Source organism: Mauremys reevesii, linkage group 12 (genome assembly GCF_016161935.1).
Source record: "Mauremys reevesii isolate NIE-2019 linkage group 12, ASM1616193v1, whole genome shotgun sequence".
In the NCBI taxonomy this organism is placed as follows: Eukaryota; Metazoa; Chordata; order Testudines; family Geoemydidae; genus Mauremys; species Mauremys reevesii.
In genome coordinates, this window is record NC_052634.1 from 8,892,195 (window position 1) to 8,907,919 (window position 15,725).

At 40.3% G+C, this 15,725-nt stretch overlaps 1 protein-coding gene across 5 annotated transcripts in view; it reads left to right on the forward strand.

Annotated features, from left to right (window-relative positions):
- Window positions 1-2,978: 2,978 nt before the first annotated feature.
- Window positions 2,979-15,725, forward strand: part of JHY (junctional cadherin complex regulator) — a 30,937-nt gene continuing 18,190 nt past the window's right edge. For 2 of the 5 annotated variants that reach the window (XM_039496159.1, XM_039496160.1), the window contains exons 1-3: window positions 3,074-3,223; window positions 5,299-5,726; window positions 8,826-9,324. In XM_039496159.1, the coding sequence (XP_039352093.1) occupies window positions 3,188-3,223; window positions 5,299-5,726; window positions 8,826-9,324 (963 nt within the window). In that variant the 5' untranslated portion in view covers window positions 3,074-3,187. Of the gene's footprint in view, window positions 3,224-5,298; window positions 5,727-8,825; window positions 9,325-15,725 lie in introns of all 5 variants that reach the window. The other 3 variants (XR_005586584.1, XR_005586583.1, XM_039496161.1) reach the window with 3 other exon arrangements.

Consider the following 15,725-nt stretch of genomic DNA (forward strand, 5'->3'; position numbering starts at 1 on the left):
TACAAACTTAATGTCTGTCTTCTTTTTAAAGAATAGTTTGGTAGCGCCTCAGTACATAGATACCAATAAAACAGGTACAGTGATAAGCACACAGAGAAGAAAAAAGTAGTCACTCAGTAATAATAGGAGGAACACTCCCCTACCACATCATACAGCCAATAAACCAAGACAAATCCATCAAGAAACGTTGATTTTGCACTATCCTCAGATGAAAAGTATTTGATTTCTTCACCTCTGGATCATCTTCAACATATTGAACAAATAAGTGCCAAGTAGCTATGTAACTGGCATACAAGTTATTTTTAGCATTCAGCAGTTTTAAAATGGCTCATACATCTCACACTTTAATAATCCAATTGTTTAAGGAGGCAGGCTCTAGACTACTCCATTATGTTGCAATAACCAATCAAGTAGTCAGCAATGGAAGTATTAATAAATAATGGTATTTGGGCTTGTGTGAACTTCATATTTTGTTCCCCTACTTCTATTATTTTTTAAGCACCAACACTGTACAAGACAAAGAAAGGCATGGCCCCTGCCTCACTGTTTTCAATTTTAGGAAACACTCATACACATACTTAACTTTACTCACGCGAGAACCGTTTAACTCAATAAAACGATTTACATAACTAAAATTAAGCATGTGAGTGACCTAAAAAAGCAACAGATGAACTGGGGACCCCAGAGAATGGTGCTACTTCAAAGCCATTGTTGTTGTCTTTGATATAAAGGGTGGGTTATGTAGTAACATGACATATAACAAAACTAAATCTTGATCGTTCATCCAAAAGCTTGACTCTAAATCACTGACAGCACCAACACCTTAGGTGTCCACAATACCATTAGGTCCATGCAGTGAAAGTAAATTGTAATATGCATATAGTACCACATCGTTCTAATTATATGCACTACTAAGTATCAGCAGATTTGAACTAATGGGCCCCACTAATCTAACCCAACAACATAATCTCCTATTACAGATCACATCTGAAGTAATGGTAATTTACCATATTCTTAATGGGGTTTTGATCTTGTTGAAATGTAATTCTATTTTTACAATACTTTACCATCTAAGAGATGAGCCTCTTCTACTGTTTCCTGTATTCCATTCATGTGCAAATTTGCCGTCATTAATGATTAGGCCTGTTGCTGTGTTGTGGGGGGGAAGGGGAGTTTGCTACATTTGAAAATAATAAGCCTATACTCTGTAAAACCCAAGGCTCCAGAAGCATATATAGCCTGTTATGCTTTTAAATCCTGCTAAATATTTTACACACAAAGAATACTAACTTTAACTACTAATTTTAATCAGGTTCTATGCATCTGATTCTGGTCTTGCAGCACTTGTAAGTCAGGAGTAATTCAGCTCAAACCTGGTGTGAGAACAAGTTCAGGCCTGATGGTCTCCTATTCATTCGAAGAACATGGCAACCTGAGAACCCTCAACAAGAAAAATTGTCACGTTTATCCTAATATTTGAGGTCTATTTCACCCCAGGTCAATGAATGATACCCAGCTCCTATGTAGCACTTTGCATGACAAGATCTCAACGTGCTCTACCAATGTCCCCATTTGGCAGATAGGAGAACGACGCCGATGCAGTGGCAGAAGCAGGGGACAAGGGCAGAGAGGGTGGCACAGGGCTTGAAGGGGTTTACATTTTATTAGGGTGACCAGATGTCCCGATTTTATAGGGACAGTCCCGATTTTTGGGAGCAGCTCCTCTTACCCCCCACCCCCTGTCCCGATTTTTCACACTTGCTGTCTGGTCACCCTATATTTTATATGGGCTTCTCCCCTTTCTTCTCTCTCCCCCACCCCCATCAACTCTTTTCCCCTTCCCTGCTCCCCTCCTCCCTCTGTCCTGCACTACAGTCACCACCCCATCCTCAGCACCGGGCACCTGGAGAGCTCACCCAGGCTGGAAGGTACCACACAGACAGGCGGGGGACGTTTTAGGAGGGAGTGTCCCATTCTCCTGCCCCCCCACCCCTGAAGCCGGTTGGTAGGTGCAATGGTAGGCGGGGTTTTGCGTATGTGTACCGCCGCCATGGTGACATTACGCTAGCGGCGCAGCCCGGGGTGCGGAGAGCGGGTTCGGGAATAGCTCGTTGCGCACCCGTCGCTGGTGGGGAGGCTGCTCTGCAGGGTCAGGTGAATGGGGAGGGGGGGCGGAGAGGGGCACAGAGGATTGGGGGTGGGGAGAGAACTGGAGGAGGGGGTGGGGGCAGGAAGGATTTTGGGGGGAGGTTGAAAGGACTGGGAGGGGAGAGGGGATGGGGTGGGATGATGGGGAGAGGATTTGGGGGATGAAGTGAGAGGACTGGGTCAGGGTAGAAGGGAGGGGCAGAGAGGATTTGGGGGTGGGGAGAGGATTTGGGGGGATGAAGTGAGAGGACTGGGTCAGGTAGAAGGGAGGGGCAGAGAGGATTTGGGGGGTGGGGGAGAGGATTTGGGGAGGGTGAAGTGAGAGGACTGGGTCGGGGTAGAAGGGAGGGGCAGAGAGGATTTGGGGGGTGGGGGAGAGGATTTGGGGGGGATGAAGTGAGAGGACTGGGTCGGGGTAGAAGGGAGGGGCAGAGAGGATTTGGGAGGTGGGGAGAGGATGGGGGTGAAGTGAGGACTGGGGAGGGATCAAAGGGAGGGGCAGAGAGAATTTGGGGGCTGGGGGAGAGGATTTGGGGAGGGTGAAGTGAGAGGACTGGGTCGGGGTAGAAGGGAGGGGCAGAGAGGATTTGGGGGGTGGGGGAGAGGATTTGGGGGGGTGAAGTGAGGGGACTGGGGGAGGGGTAAAAGGGAGAGGGCCAAGAGGATTTGGTGGGTGGGGGAAGTGAGCTGTGAGAGGGGAGAGAGGATGGGCACGGGGTAAGAGGAGCAGATTCCTGGGAGGAGGGAGTAGCAGGGTAGCACGTATCTTCTGTTCAGTTTCTTGTTCTTTTCAGATTTGCTCATCACAGTATGTATTAACAAGTAATGAAAGGGTGGCGAGTGCTATTTTATGATGCAACACCACTGTCCAGGAGGGGGATTTAGGAAGGATTACAGACCCTCCTTAGAGGGGTTGCAAAACACCATCCAGAGGGCTGCAACTGTTCATACATTTCCCCACCATCACCACAACCATTGCATTCCCTTTCCGAGCCTGCCAGGAGTTTATATAACCTCTCTCCAGGTGTCTCCATGCAAAATGTCCCTGCACTCCACCCCAAATGACAAGATTCCTGTAAGAATGGGTATTTCCTTGACTGTAAGAGATACTTTAGCTTGAGGCCCAAATAATAACACAACTCCTTGACTTTAAGATCTAAAATGCAGGTAGAAATTATGGCTGTTTAACGGAGGATTTTTTTTAAATCAGTTTAGCTGATTTAATATCAACTAAAAAAAAGCCACTCTTAAACCAAAATAACAATGTCCACATAGGGTTTGCACCTGTTTAAGTAAAATCAGTTTAATTCACATCTTAAATTAAATGACGGGGGTTTTTTGTTTGTTTTTTGGAGTTACCACCTCCTCTATGAATAGCTCTAGTGTCTACTTTTCCTGATACTAGTAGATTTTCTATACAGTGGCCCTAGATTGAAATTGACTTGATTTTTGAAAGTTTCACTGCTGCCCACAATGTTCTGAACAGAAGCAGTAAAACTGACCAGATTTGTAAATTTCACTTTGCTTCTACTTTGAGAAAATAGGTACAGCAAGATAAACAATGGAAATGGCTGTTTGAAATCTATGGTTGAAAAGTGCTAATTATTAAAGTGCTGTCTCTTTGAGTACGCAATATACTTTACAAAGGTAAACCACTGTCACCCTCATTTCACAGATGAGGTAACTGAGGCACAAATAGGTGAAATAATTTGCCCAGTGACACACCAATTCAGTGACAGAGCTAGCAGCAGAATCCAGGTCTCCCAATACATGCCCTATCCACTGGACCATCCTTTCTTTCATTAGTTTGCATTTGTAAGGTTGTCTTCACAACCATAAGAGCTAGAAACTTTAAAAATGAATGCTTCATTTCTGTAGAAATTGATGGGTTAAATCCTGCAGCTCATCTGAGAAAGTTTCTTACTCATCACTGAGTGGGCGAATGGATATTTCAAGCTCTGCTTTATTTTAAAACTGAAGCATAGCTATCATTTAAAAAAATCTATACACACTAGTTGATTCATTACTCCTTAGCCCACAGTGTACGCATAATCTCCCAACATAGATCTGCTATTACATTTAGTATGATCCATGCCAGAGAAAGGACAGTTATAGATATCCATCAGTGTGTTAATAAAAGGCCTGATGAAGAGCAACAATTTTATGCCATAAGAAATGTTGCCTCTGGAAAACTGAAAATTGATGCAGTGATGTACCTGACACATGGCTTCCTATACTCATACATTAAAAATAAGCTTGTTATATAAATAATCATTTTTAATACAAACAGACTTTCTTCCTGTTGCATCAAGCACTCCCCTGCTGCTGTAACCTATTACAAAAGAAAATGGCACTAAAATGTCAACAAATGTTTCCTATTTTCAAATGCTGACACTGTGTTTTAACTCAGCCATTTGATCCCTTATGTATATAAAGTGACTGCACATGGCTTGTCTGTTAACATATAAATATTTTTTTTAAATTGTCAATATATTTTTGTAAGTAATTATTCTTTGTTCTGGGCTTATATCTAGAGGGATATAGCTATAGATATCCAACAGGGTGTAAATAAGATCACTAATGTAGAACATATGATAGAACACCATCCTTTGGAATCTTGGAACTAAAATCTGTTGCCTTAACTTTATTTCCCTGATAATATGTATAAACAGATTTATTATTTTAGGGTTAAGTGAATTGTCACTGCCATTTTTTATAATGATTAAAGACCCTATTTTGCCACACTTACTCATGCTGAGTAGTAATTTACTACACAGTTAGGCCTTAATCTTGTGAACACTTGACTCATGCTTAACTTTACTACCACTAGTAGTCCCGGGATTTTAAATAGGACTATTAACAATAGTAAAGTTAACCAGATGTGTAAGCATTGGCATTATCAGGGCCTTAGTGTCATTGATTTCCTATTGAACAAAATACTACTGAGTGTGAGTGGCAGACACGCTCCCTGAAGCATTTGTAAATACTGGAGTGCATCAGCTTTGCAGGATCAAATTCTGAGTCTGCCCACAATGCTACTGACTGTGTAAATAATTTGATAGGATTCATCTAAATATTTAACAAACATAATTGTTATTGACTTTCAGTGAACAAATTGTTTACATTTAGTCTCATATTTCCTAAATACAGGTCTGGTCTACACTGCAGCACAAAATACGGAATGAATTCTTCACATCTGAATCATATTTTTCCATTCTTTCCTTTCTACACATTTGCAACATGAATAATAGCTTCTCTCAAAGAGTATTAATCCAGCCACATGGTCATCATGCTAATTTAAAAGGACCATCTTTAAGTGATGGCAACTGGCATCCAAGTCTGCATGATTCTCAGGAGTCTGATTCTGAAAGCCTTTCTCAAGAGATACAATATCAGTTAGAACTTCAAAAACGGATTTATGAAAATGAAGTATTGGTAGGCCAGTCTTCTGATGAGCTGGAGAATGACAGTTTAGACGAAGATAGTCTGGAGGAGAAAAGTCTGAATGAATCAGAAGGAGCAAATTATGACAAAGTACAGTTTTCAAATGGAAAAGATTATGGAAAACATAATGAAAGGTAAGGAATATATTTGTAGTATATAGCTATGATAGGCCTGACTGTTCTTGTGCTAAGCCATTCGAGTAGTTCATTAAAGTGGTCATAAATGTAACTTACGCCTACCTAATAGAAATAGTTAAATTGGCACCAAGTCTGCATGTAGACCAGGCCTTAATGTGAATGTGAATTCAGGGCAATGTGTTTTTAAAATGTATTGTGCTGTACAACTTTGTTTCTTTAGAAGAGAAGGGAGAGCAACCTTTCTTTGTTCACTGAGGGCTAGATTGTAGCTTGCACTGACTACACTCCCATATAGGAAAGTAAGGGGAAGTGAGAACCTGCCTTACACCCCTATATAAGCTACCTAGACATTGGTTCTGGGAGTGCAAAAGTAGGTGGGTGCTTCATACCCACTTACTTGTCCTCAAAGTAGGTGGGCAGGAGCGTGGGGAAATGAGCAAAGCCTTGCCTCTGCTCGTCCACGGTGCCAGCCAGTACAGCTGTGCTGATGTACAGGAGTGATATAATTTTCTGCTGCTATAGGCCCAATAAAAGAGACATCCATTTTTCTCTATGAGTTTTATCCAAAGCCCACTTAAGTCAGTGGAAGGAGTCCCACCAACTTGAATGGCCTTTGGCTCAAGCCTTAAAGCACTTACCATAACGGACTGGGTACTTGTTCAAAACGGATAGTTGGTGACTGTTGTCCTTTTCTATGCACTTGATAGGATGGGGCATCATTCTAAATAATTTAAGAAATGCATGTTTCACTTTTACATTCAGATAGTGATTTTTAATCACGTTGGTTTGCTGCACTTATATTAGAAAACTTTTATTTAAAACAATATTGAAAAACTAGAGGGTTGAATAGATGCATTTTTATCCAGTAACTATATAAATGCAAAATTAAAAATTCCAGCAGACTGTCTGTCATCCTCACACATTCTTATAAAAGTGTTAACTTTATACATAAAATAAAATTGAATATGCTGTCATATGCATAAAAGGTTTAATGCTGTATAAATTGGGAATAATTGTTGTGTTTAAGAGAATTAAATTAAACCTGAAGCAATAATAATGTGCCATTTCAATTTAACTGTCTACTTAAAATAAAGTGGCAAACAAATGAAGGCTAAATGATTAATAGCGTGCTTTTATTCACCTCCTCAACAGGCAAAATGGCCAGTTACTGAACATTTTATTGCGAGTGCAAAGGATGTTAATTGTGCTAGAAACATGCTCTAATTTTAGTAATTTTTTGACTGAATACTATGCTGAATATGAGGCTCTTCATTAAATGGAAATTTGATTTTATTTTGTTTGAAGTTATCACAGTAAGTACTCAAATACAGTCCATTAACTGGAGCAAATATCATAGTATATGCATATGAAACCTCCTCTCTACATCCATTACTAACCTAGGAATTTGAAGAGAAAATCCTGCATCTGTTGTCTGCTCATCAACAGAAGGGTTGAATACAGAGTCCATCTAACCTTTATATCAAATGGGGGGGAGGAATAAGAGGTGTGTGTTTTGTCTACAGATGATTAGAGATGAAGGAGCTCTTCACGCTCATTTTGTTCCAGTGTGGTGACCTGGACTACATAATACAATCAAGCTGCTGTGCACACATTTCAACACAATAGGGCTCTTTGGAATCATATTTTGTTATTTGAGTGATTATTTCTGTGCTTATGTTGTTTCAAAATAGGCATTTATTCTTGCATATGATTTACATTTATGAATAATAATGATGTTTCAAGACTGCTGTTGTTACTTCATAGGTATAAATTGTCAGGAATTGAAACACTAATCTCAAGTATAGAGTATATCAGGTCACCGACACTTCTCTGAAACTAAAAGCATCAATATAGAACTAGATTCTGTTTGTTATTTAGATCACACTTTATATTTGTACATTTGTAATTAGTTTAGAAAGTGTTAATAAATGTTGAGTAGATGCTTTAAAATTTAATTGTTACAGATTTTATAGAGTTCAGCATGCCAATAGGTTGTTTATAACCATGGCCCCAGGGTTTTTGCCGCCCTAAGCGGCGTGGGTGGGGAGCCGCGATTGCTGTGCCGAGAGAGACCGAGGGACCCGCCGCCGAAGAGCCGGACGTGCCGCCCCTTCCCCTTGGCCACCCCAAGCACCTTCTTGCTGCGCTGGTGCCCGGAGCTGGCCCTGCTTGAAAGCCAGTAAGAGTTGGGTGCCTGACTTCTTAAGATACTGTTGAAAAACCCACTTTGTGGACAACTGTCCCTAAAATGTAATTCATATATGCCAGTTAAGATACTGCTGATCAACACTGTAGATTACTCCTCTCTCTCTCTTAAAATTTCTTTTCTGGTCTGGGGCTTTTTCACGTGGGTGCATGACATTGTAGCTGAGATGAAAGAGGAGCAGAACTATCTGTATTCTACACAGAAGACTTTTGGGAAAGCTCTATTAAAATAGCAAAGTGCATATCTTGGCATTGCATGGTAATGAATGGAGATAATACCATAAAATCTATAGGCTGTTCCCTCTTAGGTATCCAGTACTCGTGAGGTACCAACGTTAATTGGAATAGCACTTTTCCTCAGAGAGCAGAGACCCTGGGGAGTGACTGGAATTTTCTATGGAAGATAAACAGGAATTATTGCCTCTTATAATTTATGCCCTTTTAAATGAAATTTTACTGGACAATTGAAAAAAGTAGCTGTTGCATTTTTATAATTGCATTTTCTGGGAGTTCCTCCCCGTCCTTCTCCCCCCTGTTAGTGCCATGATGAATTTATATAAGGAAAATGTTGTATTCCTTGGTCAGATTTGATAGTTTTAAGCCTAATTAGCATTTAATGCTAATTAAAATTAAAGATGAAGAAGGTGCTCTTTGTGGATCTTTGGCTCAAGTTCAGTATAACTCTTCGGACCCTAATCCTAAAAATAGTCTCATGCGCGAAAAACTTTACACACGAATGGTCTCATTAAACTCAGTAGAACTACACATGTCAGGGTATACATGCGTGTGGGAAAAGGCTGGAATATTAAATTGGTTAGATAGAACTTATTCAAAGTGCTGAATGGTTTTTCTCTTTTAAAAAGATCAATATTTCTTTTCTGGTTTTCACAGCAAACAGCAACCTACAGACAGATACTGTAACCTAAGATACAATCCCAACTGGAAGAGCAATAACGAGGGAACAACATTTTCTGAAGTGAATAGAAGACACCATGTTGCTGAGAAAATCCCACAGGGCTCCTCTCAGGACTCATCTTACCTCTCTTCCAAGGACGTCTTGGAGGAAAATAATCAGCTAGTAGAAAGACAAAATGTATCTTTTGCATTTGATACAGAATTGTTAAGTCTTGATGGTCACCCTGTTGGGATAAGCAGTGTACCTTTTAGATTGCATACAAAAGGAGAGCTATCAGCAGATGATTGTCAATACAAAGACAATTCCAGTACACACAGTGATGTTCTTTCTCCTCGATCTATAGAAGTTCAGCAACAGAGAGCAAAAAAAGACTTTGTGGAAAAAAATAAACTTACTTTGGGATTAGCCACACAGAAACAGGATTCTTATCTGCATCTGCACAGTAGAAAGCGAGAGGAGGTTCATCAAGGGCAGGTGGGTAATGCATTTTATTTAGAACATCTCCTGGCAGGTTATGAACTAAGTGGATGGGCCACTGATTAAAGGGGCACACCTACTAAATCTCTTGGTTTTGCAGAGTGATTCCTGGATTTCCTGTCAATCACATGTTTCTCCATAGCACAAGTGATGAAAGAAACCATTTGGGCTGTGTGTCTTCCCTGCCCTTGATAGGATGATAATGTTCTGTGGTGTTCCTATTCCGAGTTGTAGCTTTTCAGTGGCCCCAGTTGTGCTATGGCTTATAGAAAGCTGGCTATGTCTCCTGCTGTCCGTGCAGAAGCCAAGCCTTACTCTTAGTATTCAGTTGAACAGTAGGTAGGAATACTGCTCTGCTATCATACAGGTTCAGTGAGAGGAAGGCCAAGAAAGAGGTTCCTCATGCCATTTTCTCCAAGCTCATCTATGCAACAAAGGCCAGGACTTGAATTTTAGAGGCAGCGCCATGGAGGACTCAAATCCATGCCCTGATTTGGACAAGCAACTTTTTTGTGCCAATGCCAATTGATTACATTAGCTAAAAGCCTGTTCTTTGATGGTTACCGGGCTCAGGATTGTGTGTCTTGGGAGCAGGTTCCCAGTAGCAAGGGCTGTCAGCTGAGAATGCCCTGTGGTCAGTCTTGAAAAGCAAGTTCCTGGGACCAGTGACCACATTGCCTTAGGACTGGAGGATCTCAATAGTTCTGACAGAGCAGAAGGGGAAGGGTGGTCTGTTGGGTATTGAGCCCAGAACTATTTGTAAGATTTCAACATTTTGCAACATTATTCAGAAGCTATCTGAATAAACTCTCCCTGCCCTGATAACTCGTAATTGATCTCAGTGATAAAATTTTCCTTCTTACTTGATTTGATTCTTCATCACATTTTTTTTATTGATTCATTTTATTCTGCACTGGAGATGTTTGGCTTAGCTTACATGATTTTGTTAATTATGTGCTCTACTAATAATATACACACTTGTCTCCTTATGGGTGGTAAACAGCAGTGTTGCAGCATGAACGAAAAATTACTTCTAATGGTAGAACACTGATAATACAATAGTTTTGAGAGAATCAAAAAAACTGATCCTATTAACAGTATAAAAAGCTTGTATTTGCAATTTCCAAATTGCTCTGATCACAACAAAAAAATACAATTTATATTTTATGCAGGTTGAAAAATCAGAGAAAAGAATATAGATACGGTGCAGTGTGGGTGGATGCATTCACACATTTACTCAGTGACATTTAGGCCCACATGTTTCCAAGCATATCTGCTAATCCTGGAGGGGCCAGATTTGTGTCCAAACAGACCCCTCAAGCTTGATTTTCAGGTTTGTTCAGCATTTACAATTCTATTTTAAATCAGTGGAAGCTGCTGGCACTACAATCCCTTGGAAATTAAGGGCCTAGTTTTCTCAAGTTCTGTTCTCAAAATTGAAACAACCAACATTAGGGGATACTTTTGAAAATATTTGTTAGATGTACTGGACTACAGTGCAATACAGCACTATCCATCTGTTACATAATGTGAAGATTAGCAAGACAAGGTGGGTGAGGTAATATCTTTTATTGAACCAACTTCTGTTGGTGAGAGACAAGCTTGAAAGCTACACAGAGCCAGTAAAAGATATTACCTCACCCACCTTGTCTCTCTAATGTCCTGGATCAGACAAGGCTACAACTCAAAGAATAATGTGAAAATAGAAGTTACAAAATAAAAAGTTACTGTTGAGTTATACCACAGATTTCTGTGTAATTGTCAAAGCTGGCTAGTGAGACCTTCCATTGTAAATCATGTACCCTTCTACAAGGCTAATGAACAGCTGATGCAAACACTAGAGGGCACCTGCTGTATGCATTACAACAGCAGAATAATGGACAATCTCTTTGCTAGAAGAGATATTAACAGCACTTGTTTTTCCATCTATAATTCAGTTGATGGCAAAAATTATTAATTTAGATTAAGGCTAATTAAAGTTTATGTTGCTCTTTAATCTACCATTTTGAAATTCTGAAGATATAACACGCTAGGCATAGCCTACAAATATATTATTAGTAAGTAGTATTGGTATTATTGTGGTAGCACCTGGAGGTACTAATCAGGGATTGGGACTTAATTGTGCTAGAGGCTGAATATTGGTGCAGGGACTATATCTTGTTATATCAAAGAGCTTACAATCTAGAGCCCTGATCCTGCAAGTGTGTGTGTGTGCGCCATGTGCCTATGCAGACTCCCTTTGACTTCAGTGGGGCTCCATGCTTGAGTGCAGAATTGGTGCCCCTAAGTAACAGATTAGGGATAACAACAAGGCAAGCACAAAGTCAATCAGACAACTACGATTAGGCTAATGAGCAGTCAGCATTCTTTTATTTATTGTCATGTTAAGCATTTTCTTTAGGAGATACATGGACTAGAAAGGTAGAGGTAGTTAAAAATATCCACTTTTGGAACAAGATATTGTGGGCCAGGCTCTGTCCGCAGTTAAAAATAGTGATACAGTGGAGTTACTCTGGATTAACATGGCTGCGACAGAGCAGAATCTGGCATTTTGTGTGTATTAACATATCACTGCGTACCCTAAAATGCAGGGTGGGGGGAACAAACAAACAGAAGAGAGAAAAAGCCTCTTCTGAAAAACACATCCACCTGAAAAATGAAAGGTCCAAAAATGTCAAAATAATTAATCCCAGATGGATTTAGTTTTTGAGGCCATGGCAGTTTAAGGAATTTGTTGATTTTATAACAGCAATGCCCAAAACGTGCCTGGTGCTTTCCAGACAGCCTTTGCCCTCGTGCAGGCACATCCTAAACATTGCTTGTGTGGTTATTATGGGGATGTGAGATGAAGAGTGGAAAAGAGAGATGCGTTCAGGTTGACCAGTAGATTGAAAAGTATTGGACGAGAATGTATTGATATATCTGAACTAAGTAGCTGAGCTGAGGTAATGATTAAAAAATTCTCTTTGAACTGAATGACTGGAGTTTGTGTCAAGTTGTTTTTTGTTAGTGTGGAGTTAAAAGTTTAGATAATCAGATATCTACTCGGGTAGAGTTGTGGCTTTGAGGTCAAGGAGATGATGCAGAGATACTTATTTTCATTAGCTTAGATTTCAGAATAGGTGGAAGGAGAATTGGCCATTATGAATTACAGTGATTTCTAGCCAAGTTGGGAGGGCCATATCACTTTCCAGTGGATCCTCACTGGCTAAATAAATGCACAAGTCTAACATTCTCTACAGGAGTGGCATCCAGCCATCCTTGCTGTACCATGGAGCCTTTGAAGGGTTGAAAAAAATGTGAGGGAAACCCCTGAAAAAAGAAGGGAAAAAACACTGTCAGCAAGCTTTCAGAAGTGGTGTGCCAAGTCTTCATTTATTCACTCCAATTTAAGGTTTTGCGTGCCGGTAATACATTTTAACATTTTTAGAAGGCCACTTTTTGTGTCTTTAATATATAATTAAACTATTGTTGTATGTAAAGTAAATTTTTTCAAAATGTTTAAGAAGCTTCATTTAAAATTAAATTAAAATGCAGAGGCCCCTGACCGGTGGCCAGGACCCAGGAAGTGGGAGTGCCACTGAAAATCAGTTCATGTGCCGCCTTTGGCACGTGTGCCATAGGTTGTCTACCCCGGATTAGATTGTTAGTGTCAGTTAAGATGTATTTTTACAACAGAAGAAACAAAACCCTTGATTCTGTTTTCACTTATGCCTGTTTTACAACAGTGTAACTACATTTACTGTGGGTACATTGGGCCCAAAGCCACATAAGATAAGGCCCTTAATATAAGTATCAATATTGTCAGCAGGCTAGGAATCAGCAAACAATCAAAGGTGCCTCTCTGAAACATAATTCATCTTAAAGTTCTTGAAACTGAATTGGACAGTCAATACAGGTAAGTTAGTTAATCAGTTAACTGAGGTGACCAAATGAGAATAGTTAAGAAATGGATAATAGGCATTAGAGAATGATGAGGAGCATACAAAAAATAGCATCTCAGATATCTGTGTCAGCATCCAGAACACATGCTCTGGATGTTGTCTTTATAAACGGGATCATTTTCCACTTTTCAGCAAGTTAGAACGGTTATAATTGTTAGCAACACAGCTAACAGTGAAGTATAGTGGGTATAAAATGTTGCATTAAAATATAGAGCGCTTTTCATGTAATTTCACTAAATCATCTCTGTAAAAAACTTATGTTTGATACTAAAGGATCCTTATTCCAAGTTACTGTAAAATTCACAGCCCATGCGATCGGTGGGCTATATTTACACCCAAACATACTACAAATGTGTGCTTTTGGGCTGATATGTATGTTCATTAATTCACATAGCATTTTATAAAGCATCAACTTTTTTGCAGCGCTGCCTGATTCTCTAAGAACCTGATGATGAGTTTCTTTGAGAGAGAGAGAGAAGTAGCTGCCCAATCTAGCTCAGCTGTACTCAATATGAGTTGCTTTCCTCCCTACAAACCTCTTACTTCAAAGCGAGGAACATAATGTACAATTTTTTAATGGCTCTAGACCAAGGCACTCAGACTCTCTGTGCACTGCGCCTTACCTCAGTGTAAACACCTAATCAAGATTGCCTGCGCTTCAACAATAGCAGCCAAATGCAATTCGAGAACCACAAGCCTTTGAAGTCCTCACTGCAAAGGCCGGTTTTCTAGTCTGGGATAATGACATGCCATGATTGCTGTCTTTGTTGTATCTTTTCAGTAGAGAAGCAATTATGGGCCTCAATTTAACAGAATAGACATTACACAGCTTATGATGCTCAAAATGCAATTTCATTTGATCATTTTCTCAATTTGATTGGTATTAATAGAATAGTTCACAAAAAAATGCTGGCAGAGGTTATGTCCTGTTCCTCTTTCAAAGAGATAATGTAGAAGTATGCTTTACCTGCCCAGTAAACTATCAATGCAGTGAGTCAGTGGGTTCCACCAAAAACATCTTACCAATGAAACAGCTGTGTTTCTCTGTTTGCTGTGGAGAAGAAAACCTATGAAGAGTCTTCCTAATTGGTTCATTTCTTTCTTGTAAGAAGAGGTGGTAGACTCTTTCGTTACCATTTGCAGCAATATGCCTCACCTGAAATATCAGCAATCAGAGCTCCGCCCCACTAGTGTTAATTCATTTCTGTTCATACCAGCTGACACAGTTACCTGCCTAGACCTGGCTACAGCATATTACCTGTGTCAGCTGTTCTCATACTATGTTCTGTGGATTATTGGAGGGATATAAAGCACTTGCTGTTAGTCCAGAGAGAGGCTGGCCTGATGGCAATAAGTCAGTATTCAGTTCTTAAGAAACTGTAACTTGATTCATGCAGCTTCCTCAGGTGCTGAGTGTCTGCTGTGCATTCCGCTGCAATCTGTGGGAGCTGCATAGTCCCTCTGAAGAGCATCTGTGAGAGTGGTTTAGATATAAGCCCAGAGCATTAAACTAGGCATTTCACTTGTACACAGCACCCTGGTATAACAGTCAACACCCTGAGACCAACACCCATATGAATGCTTCCTAATTTCAGTTGATTTGCCCTATATACCAAGTTTGTGGCTATTTAGTACTCACTTCATTGTTTAGATCATTGGCCTTAGGCAGCTCCAGTGTAATCCAGATTGCCTACTCCAGATGGGACCCTGAACAAGTTTGGTGTAGTTGTCCCTTAACTGTGCTGTTTGGATTGCCATGCTGTTATAAGCACCTCAGCCACTACTGCTACCTGGGCTCTTCTTCTAGCTAGGATGCTGATTGGTTGCATGGAAAAGAGACAGTCATTAATGATCTGAGCTCAAGTTTGCATAGTTAGTAGTTCCACTGGTCACGGACATCTTCTCCCTGTGGCCTTTCCCAAATTAGCCACACCCACTCGTCAGTGGTGCTTAGTTATCCTTACTGCAGGCAATGGCTTAGTAGAGCAGCTAGGTATGTTGTCACAACAATGGTTGGGCTGGCTAATTGCCCTTTTCTTTGGGTCTTGTACTGTCATATTTAGTTATGGATGATGGAAAAAGCATACAGTGTAAAAGCAAACCAGGACAATATCCAGCAGTAAAGAGGCAGAAAGAAAGATAATAGGAGATAGACAAGATAATTTTTTTAATATGGTATGTTTTGTTCTGCTGCCTGGATTGCTCCCTGCTCACACTCTCTGTGCATTTCCAATATGATACTGCAATGGCATCTACCCTAGCATTGGCCAGAGCATCTGTTTTGCTCTTATAGGAGACAGTAGATAGAGCTGTTTGGAAAATTTTCATTGGCTCAGTTTTCCAGTCAGAAAAAGCGTAACTGTTGAAATCTCTCATTTCCTTTTTATGGCACCCTTAACAGCACCATGATGAGTGTGCTTTGCCCTGCTCCATGTACTTCGCCTGCTCTACAAG